This window comes from Mytilus californianus, unplaced genomic scaffold (genome assembly GCF_021869535.1).
Source record: "Mytilus californianus isolate M0D057914Y unplaced genomic scaffold, xbMytCali1.0.p SCAF_5, whole genome shotgun sequence".
NCBI lineage: Eukaryota > Metazoa > Mollusca > Bivalvia > Mytilida > Mytilidae > Mytilus > Mytilus californianus.
The window spans coordinates 46,784,525-46,801,483 of record NW_026262701.1 but is presented as its reverse complement, the minus strand read 5'-3'; the positions used below and the strand labels follow the sequence as shown (position 1 = coordinate 46,801,483).

Genomic DNA, 16,959 nt, shown 5'->3' with positions numbered 1-16,959 from the left:
ATAGCTCTAATGCCGTGCTTGTCTTTGGCTATACTTTTTGTAGTTTTTGGTTTAATTAGTTTTGATTGTCAAATTTAAGGGGAATAAAAACTAGCCTCATCGCATTTTCTTCTTTAGTAGTAATTGATTTTAAGAGTATACATAATTCTACCTTTATTTTGTTTTATCTTTAACGCATAATAAACTATTGAAATCAACATGTACTTAGCGTTTGAGATTCGCTGATTACTTTGTTTAGATTTGATTAAATGCCAGCTAAAACAAGTCGTTGATGTAGCATGCCATACTGTAAACACTTATTGTTCAAGAACAAAAATGTAACAAAGACATGATTAGCTTTTCTCTGGTCCGAAGAGAAGTTATATTGTTAAAAAAATATATTATGAAATATGATAAACGAAATCTGTTATAAAATAAACTAGTAATGTATAATAAGTACAGGTATAATGGTTTCATAGTCCAAGCTTAGGGATCTACAATTCAAAAACAGAATACACTACGCATAAATACATACATGTAAGTCTATTGAAGTACTTTAAAGATTTATATATAAAATATTTAAAATCATAATTCATTCTATAAATTTGATTTATTGGTAATTCATTCTTTATAAATCATGGAAAAATATTTCTTTGTATTACAAAAGTAACCAATGTTATGGCAAATAAGAAAACCTTGTACAGCTAACTTAGCGGAATTGAAACAATAGTTTCTTAAATAAATTTTAATATTTTCTAAATGTATCAACAGTAAATTTAAGAAGAGTAATAAATAAATTATGTCAGTACCGAATAACTGACTTTTCAGCTGATGATACCCTTGGGGACAGCCAATCAGCAGCGATACTGATCAAGTGCCAATGAACAAAACAAAATAAAAATACAAGAATTGTGTGCGTCTGACCTGCAATTGTATTAACCTCCATCAGGAGTATTATGAATTTAAAAGTCGAATTTAAACCTCTCAGCCAAATTTAAATTCCTACTTTAGTAAAAAACGATGCCCTTCAATTTAAATCGAGTGTATATAACCATTTCAGAATTTAATCTAATATAAAATACTGTTAAACACAACTGATTTTTTTAGGTCAACGCTTCTGTGACTTGAATTGTGTTGTGATACTAAGTATGTGTATTGTTTAGGAATGATGAAATCAACTGCTTTTATCGAGTAAAAAGGGAAAATATTTTCCTTTGAAAGACGTCGTGATTGCTTAATAGAAATATGGTTTATCTTGATTTAGGTGATGTGACCAAAAGTGTCTATCCGAACTTTAGTAATAGTAAGGCTAAAATGTAGAAAAGTATTATCCTACCACCGATGTAAACACTGGAAATTTTTATAAAGTCCATATTTGGGGAATTATACAGTTGACAGATGATAGTATATAACTAATTGAAAACTATTTCGGAGAGATAGTAATGCCCTTGCCTGCGAAGTGATGAAAAAAAGTCCCCCGAACGAAATACAGACTTAACTCGATTCTCTCGACTTTGTAGTTGCCTTGATTTGTATCTTCTTAATGTATTTATGTTTTTTTTTAACATCTGTTAAGTACAGTAACAATATCCCCTTGTTAAATATTTACATAATAGCTATTGAAAAACTGGTCATTATCGTGATATATGGACTGCCCAAACAGTGGTATTGACTAAGATAGCGATAATGACTGAAACGTAGGCGAGGTCATTATCGATTTCGCAGTCAATACCACTGTCCTACGGGCAATCCATGTATCTTCAATAACTATTATGTTTATTTCATTGAGGAACCATGTTTTAAAAATTCTTATAAATTCGAATTGTTCAAAGCAAACTCGAGTTATTGTACGATTTCTATTGGAGTGAAGACCAGTCAAAGTAATAACTGTAAGTCACTGCTGTTCATTTAAGTGCAATTTTTCAGTATAAGAATACAAAATAAAGTTTTCTATAATTTTATAATTAACGAATCGCGATTGCGTTTTATTAGAGGGACATCACTCTAAACAGAGAAACCACGCCCCACTGGTCATTAACATGTAAAAGTCCGTTAAAGACCAGTTTTCTGGTCCTTTTTTCTGTTAAAGACCGATGGATTTTTTTACTTAAGAATAAAGAATGTCATGTGGCTCCTTGTTATCCAATAAGAGAAGCTAATTCTTAACCGATATGAAATAAATATTATTTCGATATATTATTAAGAAAATAACAGCCTATGGGCTCTTCACTAGTAACCCCTTACTCAAAAGGGCAAATGGTCTGAAAAATTGCAAACCTGAACTTTAAATTCTTTATTTTACTGTTTTTATGTTTAATTGGCAAACTACAAAAATCTGAAAAAATATAAGATTTCTCAACGCGATTGATGAAATGATCAAATGATGGACATGAAACCATTTTAAAAACAAGATTGCAACAGAAAAGCTGTGTCAAACGCCTATATACTAAGGTTTTCGAGTTCTCTGAAATTTTCAAAGAGAATACTTTCCGTTGATTTTAAAATTCGTTTTCCCATTTGCTGATGTAATTTTTGACATATTTGTCATTTAATGTCGATAAATATATAGATGTAGAGGGCTAACAATGTTGATGTACAATATTACTACAGTTGAAAGGGGCATTACTCCCACAAAAAAATTTATTAACTCTAATCTTCGAACTAATCCAATATATTGCTGATGTATACGTAATTTTTCAACAACAAACCGTACCGTAAAGGGTGCTATAAATGGCCCAGGTACAACAATTGTGAAATAGTTCAAACGAGAAAATCGACAGCCTGTCAATTTTTCATAACATTTAGATTTCCAAGGGGGAAAATGTCCCCTTAAATAATTGATATAAATATTTGTAAAACCATTACACCCTAAAATATTATATGAATTCTTGTTCATTTCTTGATATTTATTTCTTTTCAAAAGGGCATTAGCCCGCCCAAAAGTAATAGCTCGGTTTAGATTTTCGAACTAATTGGAGATACTTAACGTAAATCTCATTCAACTTTAAGGAGAAATTTTAAAGGAGGGCGTTACAAAAGACTCGTTCCATATCACTATCTTATGAAGGAGTATACCTGCACAATAAAGCATCGAGTGGTCCTGATTTCGACACTCGTCCATGATATTGATAATGAAATAAATTAACCTGAATTTTATTTACAAATTACAAAAAAACATTTTGATTGAAAGAACTGACATTGTCGGAAGCATGGATATCAACATTTCAATATATATTCTGCTTCGCCTCGAGGCAACGCATAACAAAAGTCCTTTTTATTATAAAGACTAATTTTGAATGTCAGTCCTCTCATAAATTTTGCTATTTATGCTGTATTCTGCGATACAATCGTTCATGGTTAAATTGACTTTCATTTTTTTTTATTTATCAATACCCGACAAGATTTATAAATTGGCCGAGCTATATTATGCATGTCTGTTTGGTGAATAAATTGCCAGATTCTTAAAACTTTGGATGTTAAACTTCTACTTGAAGTACATTCAATAATGGAAATGGTCGCCTTTGAAAACCCAAAGCAAAGTTGTGCAGATAAATTTAGAAGCTTCCTATTTGAAATAAATATTTGATATTATTGGTTATATCATACTCCTGCCTGTAACTATATTTTAATCACAGTTAAATCTCAAATGCAGAATGATAAATCTACACTTGTTATCTCTTCAAACTTCAGCCGCTGACCAGAAATAAAGTCATTCTGCTCAGTAGAAAATTATTGAACGAACGGACGATACGACGGAATAACAAGTTGATTGCAATTATCTCATCAGTCTTTCAATGGGGGTAAAGAAGAGAACGACACACATATGAAATTAGAGACAACATTAGTTTCCCGATGTTCAAATCCCGTAAATTTATATTAAATATATTTAAAAACATCCTCATCAGAGATACTCAGCTTATAATTTTGTACGCCCGACGCACGTTTCGTTTTCAATTGATTCATCAGTAGCGCTCGATTCAGTTTTAAGGCAAAGATCAAATACGAAGTTGAAAAACATTAAAAACCAAAATCGTGTCAAACACATTTAAGGCTATTTATGCCGTTGGTAGAAATGCCTTAGATTTTCGAAAAGTTTAGCATTTTTCAAACAGAAAATGAATTCATGTCACTACAAAAGTGCTGACTACAGGACTGGTGGGATCCTCGGGGAAGAAACGTCCACCAGCAGTGGCATCGATCATGTTGTTATAAAAACGCATCAATTAAAGATACCAAGCTTTTCATTTGGTACGTCAGACGCTCATTTTGTATTCCTAAGACTCATCAGTGTCCCTCGAATTAAAACAGTTGTAAGGCAAAATGAGGGAATCACATCATCTTGAAAAAGGAGATAGACTGGATGCATATACAGGTTAAACGTCTGTTGCCATGCATGTATCATCTGCCCTTCGAATCCAGACTATGTCAAAAAGTAACGATATGGAGTAAATGGGACACAATAGGTTAAATAGATTAGGCATATTATTTGGTATCTAAAGAGTTATATTTAAGACCGTGAAAGCATATGTGTTGTCAGCAGGGACACAGACTCACCTTATCGGTAAACAAATTCATTTGTTTTTTTGTTGTTGACGGAAATGTGATGAAAGGAGTCGTTTCAATTGAAAACGGACTAAAACATTTTTTTTGCAGAAAATCAACATGATTTCTGAAACAGAAGAAAAAATTTATCAACTGAAGTCACTCTCAGCTCTTTCACAAAGTGTAGTCCGAAAATATATTAAAAAGGAATATTTGCCGCTTTATGATGGCAATCTTCAAACAGTTCTCAATCAGTACAAACACGACTTATTTCATCTTTGTTACAATGTGACTCCTTGCTGTGAATGTCCTCAAGAAAGACCACAGTTACATCGAGATCGCCAAATACATTATGAGCAATTCAAGAAACTTTATAAAGGCGACGGAATAAGCAAACATGAAATCGTCGAAACAACACAGAGAGGTACGACGTTTGTTAGTAGGCATTGTCTGTGCAAATTTAAAGCAAGTGCATCGCTAGATCTGTTAGATTTACCACTCATGTTTATTTTACTTGAACATTGCTTTGAGTTGAAAAACGATATTCATGTGAATAATTGGATAGCAACGTTAAGACAAGTCCGAAACTTTGTAAGCCATATTGGTAGCTTTAATGCTTATGATGTGTCAGAATTTGATACAAAAATTAAAGATATTGAATATGCAATGATCAAGTTAGCAAATCTGGTATCATCAACTGAGGGTGAATACAAGATGACTGTGAAAACAAAAATCGGAGAAATCAAGGTCCATCGAACAGAAGTAACTTATATTCCACAAGAGATAGAAAGGAATCAAAATGTGGTAAGATATGTGATTTTAATATGCAGTAAAATAATAATAAATTATTGCTACCTTGGGTGTTCGTCAATCAGGCAGCAAAAGTTTCTTGTTTTGTCAGTTCTTATATTTGTTTATGAGTCGGCCTTAATTGTGAATATTTTAAACTAAGTTCATAAGTGATACATGTTACCGTCCTAATAAACTGAAAACAAAGAAAACATTTCCTAAGAGTGTGTTTTCACAGTTGCAGAAAATCACTTTTCAACCATGAATGGGGATAATTACTGTCAAAAATAACAGATTAATAATTGATAACATGAAGTAATTTTGTGTAATCGTTTAATAACCAATTACAAACAGGATTTTTGTGTAATCGTTTTCATAATCGATTACTCTGTTTTTTGTATGTAATCGATTACTTAATCAAAATTAATAATATTACTTTTCAATTATTGTCAATTATATGCTTCAAAAAAGCAAAGATGATGACACAAATTTGGAAATATGGATTCAATAAGAGAAAGTGGCGATAAAGCTGTTGCAATGACATGGACCAATGCATCCAGAGGCGCTTCCAAAAAAATGTCGCCAGGTTTACGTGACACTACCTTGAGGTTGACAAAAATGGTGTGCCATATAGAGTACATTTAAAAATGATTAAATTTAACAATTAGTCTATCATCGATAATAAACAATACAACAGATTTACCTTAAAGCAGAAATACATGTACATTGACATTTGAATAAGCAGATTGTTTTTTGTTCAATCATTAATGAAAGTGAAATAGTGAAATAATAATTCGCTTTAAGCAGCCAGTTTGCTTCAATTATGTCAAAATAAGCTAAGAAATAACGCTGCAAGTGCATAATTCGACCTCATTGAACCGTATTCATGTGACCTTCAATTCAACCCCTTAGCTAGAGATGAGTTGCGCATAAATTAGGTGTGTTCAGCTATCAAAAAGAAAAGAGTGTCAACATTGAAAGTGAAATAAGGGTAAACCATTTGGTTGACTGATTCGATCCACAAGAACTCATTCTTATATATACATGTAAAAACGATGATTAATATATATATATATATATATTTAACCTATAATATTAAATCAAACAGACTTGAAAAATCCAATTGCACGTGTTCGCTTTCTATTTATATCTATTTTTATGTTTGTGTCGGGTAATATGACCGTTGGCAGTCTTCGGAGGTCACCTCGATGGTTAATTAGATGGCGTCTAGACTAAAATACACACGAAATGTTGATACATATCATCGAGTCCATGCATCGTAAATTGTTTATTTTAGACTTTTTTTATAATTTGGATTTACGTTTTATTCATGATGTTATAAATCAAATTTGAGTCAAATCTTTCATCAGGAATTTGACAGGTAATGCCCTTTAAAAAAAGTAATTTATCAAATCAATATGTCTTTGCTCGTTTAAATTTTATCGATTGCAGTACAATAACACTTTCAGATCGTCAACAAAAGGTAGTTTCAGAAGGCTTATCATCAACTCTTAAAAGTATACATGCAGGAGTCCCCCAGGATCAGTTTTGGGACCCTTTCTGTTTCTCATTTATATAAATGATATAGAAAATGACATTGTTAATGATATTAGACTTTTTGCAGATGACACCTCTTTATTTGTTATAGTAGATGATGATCATGCTGTAGTAGCTGCTTCTTTGACTGATGACTTAGATGTTATCTCAAATTGGGCAAAATCATGGGCTGTTCAATTTAATTCATAGAAAACTAAAAATATTGTATTTACTAGAGGGGAAAGGGAGCATCCACCTGTATATTTTGCGATAAATGGCGAAGAGGTTGAGAAAATAAATATTCACTGTCATCTTGGGATAACATTTTAGTCATCAGCTTCATGGAACACATACATTGATATTATTTATAAAAAAGCATGCTCTCGTCTATCTGTGCTTCGTCAAGTTCAACATTTAATAGATAGGAGTTCAATTATACGTATTTATTATGCTTTTATTAGACCTAAATTAGAGTATGGTGATGTTGTTTGGGGCAATTGCTCCCAGCACGAGTCTGAGCTTCTAGAAAGTACTCAAATAGAAGCTGCTAGAATTATTACAGGACTACGGAGTAATTCCTCAAGACAAAAACTTTATATTGAATTAGGATTAGAAACTTTGGAGAATAGACAAAATAAACATAAGCTTATACTATTCTATAAAATATTAAATGGGATGACACCTGCATACTTATATGAGTTAGTCCAGCCATATCTTCCCAGACAAACCCCTTATACTTTGAGGAATGAAATTAACACTTTTCACCCGCCTCTTGCTAGAACTAGCTCTTGTTTTAATAGTTTCATTCCTTCCACTATAAGACTTTGGAATAGTCTTCCTCTGAGTTTACAAAAATCCCCAAGTTTGTGTATATTTAGAAGTGGACTGGACAAGTTTTCTAGGACTGATGAAATACTTAAACCTTTCAACTATGGGATAAGGAGACTTAATATAAGTCATTGTCAACTCAGAAATAATGCCAGCAACCTAAAATCACATTTGTGTAATCAGTTCTTATCAGAGAACACTTTTTGTGCAAACTGTAATGACCCTGTTGAGGATAACCAACATTTCTTTTTTATTTGCCCTAAGTACAATGATGTAAGACAGATCCTACTTGATTCCATTTACTCCATTGTTGATAATGTTGACATAAATATTAAATTATTACTTTTTGGAAACAGATTATTACACTTAAGACAGATCCTACTTGATTCCATTTACTCCATTGTTGATAATGTTGACATAAATATTAAATTATTACTTTTTGGAAACAGATTATTTTCATATGATATGAATATTGCTATTTTTAAATCTGTTCAGAAATATATCAGTGACACTCAACGTTTTGTTTGAAATTTTCTTAATTTTTGTTTTATTTAGTGTTATTTTTTTTTTCTCCACTTCAACATTAATTCATTAATTCCACTAAGCTAGCTTAGTGTCTCTTCCAAACCATATATATATATATATATATATATTTCTAATGACATATAAAGGATATTTACATGTTTCAAGGTACATGAATAAATGATGAGTAGTTGCCTATATACTTAAATATACTTTACATTTAGTATTTAACACTGTAAACATATATTTGCGTATGTGTGCTCATAAGTAGCATGCATGTTCCACTATATTATATTATTCTAAATACAGTTGTTGATATTTGATTTATACCTTGTAAAATGTAAAATGGAGAGAGCTTTTATAGGCTGTGCCTGTTGCTCAATCCTTTTCATATCTTAATGAATAAAATATGTTTAAAATCAAAATAACACTTAATTTGTAAATTGTATATGATTACATTAGATTACTTGTCTTTAAAGTAATCATGATAACTTTTGATTACTTATGATTTACATTGTCTACTGCGATATCAAACACATGTTTTCAACATTGTATCCTCACTTGATAAAGTTGATTTAATATAAAAAAAATGTGCTTTAATATTTATAATACATACGTGTTATTAAGAATTTCAGCCATAAGCAGTGTAAAATTTGTATTGTTAGATAGCATAGACTAGTGTAATTTCTATGTCAAAACAATACGTGTAATTTCTATGTCAAAACAATAACTGTTTTATTAATATTTCCTCCCTGTGTATATTTTCAATCAACAAAAAGAACTAAACAAATAGTGGTTTATAATAGGCGAGTGACATTTTACAAAAATACGCTTATTTAACGACTTTAATGGACCCACCTAATATACGGCTATATTGTATATCATTCGAAAGCTTATTGCCTGTACTTTCTATTTTGCCTGGTCGTCAATAGATCGTACGGTGCAATTTTCGTTAAATCAAGGTTAAAGGTCAAATATGAATATTCCAAAATTTTGCTAGAATTAAACAAAATGCCCTTTTCTGGTACCTGTATGATATTTTTCATCTAAACATTGTCTGAATCTTATAAAACAAAATACCATAATTCCAAATCAAATGCAAACTAAAATGTTAATTGCGCAATATTTACATAAAATTGCATTTCTTAAAAAAAACTTCCAAAAAGGATAAAATTGCACTCAAAGCTAAATAATTCTTCAGGTATCAATATCTATATGTCAAAAATATAACTAATTTATCGTTTATAGGCCGATAGAATTTTTGCATCATTGTAAACTTAATTAATATGATATAGATAGATATAAGAAGATGTGGTATGAGTGCCAATGAGACAACTCTCCATCCAAGTCAAAATTTATAAAAGTAAACCATTATAGGTCACAGTACGGTCTTCAACACGGAGCCTTGGCTCACACCGAACAGTAAGCTATAAAGGGCCCCCAAAAATTACTAGTGTAAAACCATTCAAACGGGAAAACCAACGGTCTAATCTATATAAAAAACGAGAAACGAGAAACACTTATGAACCACATCAATAAACGACAACTACTGAACATCAGATTCCTGACTTAGGACAGGTGCAAACAAATGCAGCGGGTTTAAACGTTTTAATGGTACCAAACCTTCACCCTTTTTCCGAAACAATAGTGTAACATCACAACATAGAAAGACACACTATAAAATATCAACTGAAATAGCTTAACTCAATCAAAGGACATATTAACACCATTGAACATACACTGAACAAATAAATTTTACCTATGACACAATGTAAATAGAAAATAAATAAACTAAGGGAAGAATAATAAAAGTAACATGTTATATCGGTAAGAAATGTTAAACAATTAAAGAAAAACAATATGCTCGAACAAAAATATCAGCCATTTGCACTAACTTTAAACACAGGTAAATGAAAATAGTTTTTTTGTTAGGTATACGTGTATAGTACCAATGGAGAAAGGAAATATTTTTACAAAATAAATAATTTTTGAAGTTAATAGTACGAAGTGAAAATTTATAGTTATACCGAACACTTATCAAAGCTGGTATATAGACCAGATATAACCCTGAATAACATTAAATAACAAAAAAGCAATACAATTAGTATCAACAGGTCAAATAAACAAGAAAGTACGATTTGAGAGTACTCGCAGTTACTGACAGCTTGTTAAAAGCCAAAAAAAAATAATAATAAAAAATCATGCATCAGAGACTAAAATCAACTAAAACACATCCCAGGGATTTAGTATTTTAACGTCATGGACAGTCAAAGAAGACATGACTAGTGCAATGCCAAAAATAAATGCATCGACAGACAGTAGGATAGTTAGGAGTTTAACCTCTTTATAGATCTAAACGAACGTGGGTGTGTCTTTATACATCCCGCTTGAAAAAAATACACAAATTTAGTTATGTTTTAATTTGCTGATGACAAAATCGATATTAGTGCCAATGTAAACTATATTCAAAGATCTAATTACAACATTGGTAAGATAACCTTTACTAATAAGTTTGTTTAAAGGTTCGATGAGTTTACACGGATCACATAGTGATTTCCGCGCTTTAAGTACAATATTACCGTAAAATTTAGGATGTGAAATACCGTTTTTAATCAGTTTTCTACAAGTACAGCCAAAATCTTTGTATCTATGAAAGAACTTAGCAAAAGTTTTACGTAATTTATGGTAACGAAATCCTTGATTTAATAATTTACCAGTGATGCATTGATTACGTTCGTTAAAATCTATGACATCACTACACACACGGGCATAACGAACGAGTTGGGATATATAATCACCGTATGATGGAGCAAAAGGAACATCGCCGTCTAAAAAAGGAAAATTAACAATAGGGAATGAAAAATCGTCTCTTTTGTCGTAAATTTTCGTATTGAGTTTTCCTTTAGAGATTGAAATGTCCAAATCCAGAAAAGGACAACTACTGCTGTTTATGTTAGATTTAGTTAAAGTAAGTTCTATTGGGTAAATTTCGGTAGTATATTTAGAGAACTCTGGATTATTTAACGAAAAAATATCATTTAGATAACGGAAGGTATTGTTGAATATATCAACCAAATGTAACAATGACGTGTCTTTACTGAGTTTGGTCATAAACTGAGATTCTTAGCAATACAGGTATACATCTGCTATTAAAGGGGCACAGTTAGTGCCCATAGGAATACCTACTACTTGTCGATACACTCTATCGCCGAAACGTACATATATGTAGTCCAGGAGAAAATTTAAAGCTTCAATCATATCTTCACATTTCCAGTAAGTGTATCTAGCATACTTTCCTTTTTCGTTACAGAAAAAGGCTTTAAACGAGTTACAGCAAATAAATTTGTAATGAGATTTTTCAAAAGACCATTTAATTAAATATGAAAACTTTTTCTTGATAAGATTGTGTGGAAGTGTAGTATAGAGAGTAGAAAAATCATAACTGTCAACAGAATTAAAAGGACCATCAAAAGCATGTATTTTATCTAAAACCTCTTAAGAATTTTTAACACTCCAAAAATAATTAATACCATTATTTTCATAAGCTTTATTACAAAAGTTAATAACAAGTTCTTTGATACGCACTGATAGATTAGTAGTAGAACACTTACTAGATGCGGAGATGAAACGGAATTTAAATGGTTTTTTGTGCAATTTAGGTAACCAGTACATAGTAGGGACTTTCAAATGTTCGGTAGAGGCTTTAAGCTGGGTAGTGGCAGTGATATGCTTGTTTATAATTTGACACTCTGTGGAGCGTACGGACCTGAATGTAGATGAATTTGTAATTTCGTTTTGGAGAACTTCCGTGTAGTATATGCGTCACACCACCACTACATTATTTGCTGCTTTGTCTGCCGGTACGTACACAAACCGCTTAGCGAGTACTTGGAGTTGATTTTTTATTCTGGAAATGGGAATATCATGGATATATAGGTCTAGATGCAGCCTTCTAATGATACTCAGCTTATAATTTTGTACGCCCGACGCACGTTTCGTTTTCAATTGATTCATCAGTAGCGCTCGATTCAGTTTTAAGGCAAAGATCAAATACGAAGTTGAAAAACATTAAAAACCAAAATCGTGTCAAACACATTTAAGGCTATTTATGCCGTTGGTAGAAATGCCTTAGATTTAAGAAAAGTTTAGCATTTTTTAAACAGAAAATGAATTCATGTCACTACAAAAGTGCTGACTACAAGACTGGTGGGATCCTCGGGGAAGAAACGTCCACCAGCAGTGGCATCGATCATGTTGTTATAAAAACGCATCAATTAAAGATACCAAGCTTTTCATTTGGTACGTCAGACGCTCATTTTGTATTCCTAAGACTCATCAGTGGCCCTCGAATTAAAACAGTTGTAAGACAAAATGAGGGAATCACATCATCTTGAAAAAGGAGATAGACTGGATGCATATACAGGTTAAACGTCTGTTGCCATGCATGTAGCATCTGCCCTTTGAATCCAGACTCTGTCAAAAAGTAACGATATGGAGTAAATTGGAAACAATAGGTTAAATAGATTAGGCATGTTATTTGGTATCTAAAGAGTTATATGTAAGACCGTGAAAACATATGTGTTGTCAGCAAGGACACAGACTCACCTTATCGGTAAACAAATTCATTTGTTTTTTTGTTGTTGACGGAAATGTGATGAAAGGAGTCGTTTCAATTGAAAACGGACTAAAACATTTTTTTTGCAGAAAATCAACATGATTTCTGAAACAGAAGAAAAAATTTATCAACTGAAGTCACTCTCAGCTCTTTCACAAAGTGTAGTCCGAAAATATATTAAAAAGGAATATTTGCCGCTTTATGATGGCAATCTTCAAACAGTTCTCAATCAGTACAAACACGACTTATTTCATCTTTGTTACAATGTGACTCCTTGCTGTGAATGTCCTCAAGAAAGACCACAGTTACATCGAGATCGCCAAATACATTATGAGCAATTCAAGAAACTTTATAAAGGCGATGGAATAAGCAAACATGAAATCGTCGAAACAACACAGAGAGGTACGACGTTTGTTAGTAGGCATTGTCTGTGCAAATTTAAAGCAAATGCATCGCTAGATCTGTTAGATTTACCACTCATGATTATTTTACTTGAACATTGCTTTGAGTTGAAAAACGATATTCATGTGAATAATTGGATAGCAACGTTAAGACAAGTCCGAAACTTTGTAAGCCATATTGGTAGCTTTAATGCTTATGATGTGTCAGAAATTGATACAAAAATTAAAGATATTGAATATGCAATGATCAAGTTAGCAAATCTGGTATCATCAACTGCGGGTGAATACAAGATGACTGTGAAAAGAAAAATCGGAGAAATCAAGGTCCATCGAACAGAAGTAACTTATATTCCACAAGAAATAGAAAGGAATCAAAATGTGGTAAGATATGTGATTTTAATATGCAGTAAAATAATAATAAATTATTGCTACATTTGGTGTTCGTCAATCAGGCAGCAAAAGTTTCTTGTTTTGTCAGTTCTTATATTTGTTTATGAGTCGGCCTTAATTGTGAATATTTTAAACTAAGTTCATAAGTGATACGTGTTACCGTCCTAATAAACTGAAAACAAAGAAAACATTTCCTAAGAGTGTGTTTTCACAGTTGCAGAAAATCACTTTTCAACCATGAATGGGGATAATTACTGTCAAAAATAGCAGATTCATAATTGATAACATGAAGTAATTTTGTGTAATCGTTTAATAACCAATTACAAACAGGATTTTTGTGTAATCGTTTTCATAATCGATTACTCTGTTTTTTGTATGTAATCGATTACTTAATCAAAATTAATAATATTACTTTTCAATTATTGTCAATTATATGCTTCAAAAAGCAAAGATGATGACACAAATTTGGAAATATGGATTCAATAAGAGAAAGTGGCGATAAAGCTGTTGCAATGACATGGACCAATGCATCCAGAGGCGCTTCCAAAAAAATGTCACCAGGTTTACGTGACACTACCTTGAGGTTGACAAAAATGGTGTGCCATATAGAGTACATTTAAAAATGATTAAATTTAACAATTAGTCTATCATCGATAATAAACAATACAACAGTTTTACCTTCAAGCCGAAATACATGTACCTTGACATTTGAATGAGCAGATTGTTTTTTTGTTCAATCATTAATGAAAGTGAAATAGTGAAATAATAGTTCGCTTTAAGCAGCAAGTTTGCTTCAATTATGTCAAAATAAGCTAAGAAATAACGCTGCAAGTGCATAATTCGACCTCATTGAACCGTATTCATGTGACCCTCAATTCAACCCCTTAGCTAGAGATGAGTTGCGCATAAATTAGGTGTGTTCAGCTATCAAAAAGAAAAGAGTGTCAACATTGAAAGTGAAATAAGGGTAAACCATTTGGTTGACTGATTCGATCCACAAGAACTCATTCTTATATATACATGTAAAAACGATGATTAATATATATATATATATATTTAACCTATAATATGAAATCAAACAGACTTGAAAAATCCAATTGCACGTGTTCTTTTTCTATTTATATCTATATTTATGTTTGTGTCGGGTTATATGACCGTTGGCAGTCTTCGGAGGTCAATTCGATGGTTAATTAGATGGCGTCTAGACTAAAATACACACGAAATGTTGATACATATCATCGAGTCCATGCATCGTAAATTGTTTATTTAAGACTTTTTTTATAATTTGGATTTACGTTTTATTCATGATGTTATAAATCAAATTTGAGTCAAATCTTTCAACATGAATTTGACAGATAATGCCCTTTAAAAAAAGTATTTTATCAAATCAATATGTCTTTGCTCATTTAAATTTTATCTATTACAGTACAATAACACTTTCAGATCGTCAACAAAAGGTAGTTTCAGACGGCTTATCATCAACTCTTAAAGGTATACATGCAGGAGTCCCCCAGGGATCAGTTTTGGGACCCTTTCTGTTTCTCATTTATATAAATGATATAGTAAATGACATTGTTAATGATATTAGACTTTTTGCAGATGACACCTCTTTATTTGTTATAGAAGATGTTGATCATGATGTAGCAGCTGCTTCTTTGACTGATGACTTAGATGTTATCTCAAATTGGACAAAATCATGGGCTGTTCAATTTAATTCAAAGAAAACTAAAAATATTGTATTTACTAGAGGGGAAAGGGAGCATCCACCTGTATATTTTGGGATAAATGGCGAAGAGGTTGAGAAAATAAATATTCACTGTCATCTTGGGATAACATTTTAGTCATCAGCTTCATGGAACACACACATTGATATTATTTATAAAAAAGCATGCTCTCGTCTATCTGTGCTTCGTCAAGTTAAACATTTAATAGATAGGAGTTCAATTATACGTATTTATTATGCTTTTATTAGACCTATATTAGAGTATGGTGATGTTGTTTGGGGCAATTGCTCCCAGCACGAGTCTGAGCTTCTAGAAAGTACTCAAATAGAAGCTGCTAGAATTATTACAGGACTACGGCGTAATTCCTCCAGACAAAAACTTTATATTGAATTAGGATTAGAAACTTTGGAGAATAGACAAAATAAACATAAGCTTATACTATTCTATAAAATATTAAATGGGATGACACCTGCATACTTATATGAGTTAGTCCAGCCATATCTTCCCAGACAAACCACTTATACTTTGAGGAATGAAAATAACACTTTTCACCCGTCTCTTGCTAGAACTAGCTCTTGTTTTAATAGTTTCATTCCTTCCACTATAAGACTTTGGAATAGTCTTCCTCTGAGTTTACAAAAATCCCCAAGTTTGTGTATATTTAGAAGTGGACTGGACAAGTTTTCTAGGACTGATGAAATACTTAAACCTTTCAACTATGGGATAAGGAGACTTAATATAAGTCATTGTCAACTCAGAAATAATGCCAGCAACCTAAAATCACATTTGTGTTATCAGTTCTTATCAGAGAACACTTTTTGTGCAAACTATAATGACCCTGTTGAGGATAACCAACATTTCTTTTTTATTTGCCCTAAGTACAATGATGTAAGACAGATCCTACTTGATTCCATTTACTCCATTGTTGATAATGTTGACATAATATTAAATTATTACTTTTTGGAAACAGATTATTACACTTAAGACAGATCCTACTTGATTCCATTTACTCCATTGTTGATAATGTTGACATAAATATTAAATTATTACTTTTTGGAAACAGATTATTTTCATATGATATGAATATTGCTATTTTTAATTCTATTCAGAAATATATCAGTGACACTCAACGTTTTGTTTGAAATTTTCTTAATTTTTGTTTTATTTAATGTTATTTTTTTTTCTCCACTTCAACATTAATTAATTCCACTAAGCTAGCTTAGTGTCTCTTCCAAACCATATATATATATATATATATATATATATATATATTTCTAATGACATATAAAGGGTATTTACATGTTTCAAGGTACATGAATAAATGATGAGTAGTTGCCTATATACTTAAATATACTTTACATTTAGTATTTAACACTGTAAACATATATTTGCGTATGTGTGCTCATAAGTAGCATGCATGTTCTACTATATTATATTATTCTAAATACAGTTGTTGATATTTGATTGATACCTTGTACATGTAATATGGAGAGAGCTTTTATAGGCTGTGCCTGTTGCTCAATCCTTTTCATATCTTAATGAATAAAATATGTTTAAAATCAAAATAACACTTAATTTGTAAATTGTATATGATTACATTAAATTACTTGTCTTTAAAGTAATCATGATAACT

At 31.5% G+C, this 16,959-nt stretch overlaps 1 protein-coding gene across 3 annotated transcripts; it reads left to right on the top strand.

Annotated features, from left to right (window-relative positions):
• Positions 1 to 442: 442 nt before the first annotated feature.
• On the top strand, positions 443 to 16,699 carry LOC127702349 (uncharacterized). 3 transcript variants are annotated; one of them, XM_052206491.1, is made up of 4 exons: positions 443 to 516; positions 4,633 to 5,325; positions 12,901 to 13,593; positions 15,046 to 16,699. In XM_052206491.1, exons 2-4 carry the CDS (start codon positions 4,642 to 4,644, stop codon positions 15,061 to 15,063), a joined length of 1,395 nt encoding a protein of 464 aa, XP_052062451.1. In that variant the 5' UTR covers positions 443 to 516; positions 4,633 to 4,641; the 3' UTR covers positions 15,064 to 16,699. The 3 variants fall into 3 exon arrangements, with proteins under 3 accessions (XP_052062451.1, XP_052062450.1, XP_052062449.1); XM_052206490.1 differs by having other exon boundaries at positions 15,029 to 16,699; XM_052206489.1 differs by having other exon boundaries at positions 12,901 to 16,699.
• Positions 16,700 to 16,959: the final 260 nt, after the last annotated feature.

What these genes read in the sequence shown, in the direction of transcription:
- LOC127702349 (XM_052206489.1), top strand. Translation starts at nt 4,642, where the DNA reads ATGATTTCTGAAACAGAAGAAAAAATTTATCAACTGAAGTCACTCTCA. An exon ending in TAGAAAGGAATCAAAATGTG is followed by an intron (nt 5,326 to 12,900) that starts GTAAGATATGTG and finishes TTTTTTTTGCAG; the next exon opens with AAAATCAACATGATTTCTGA.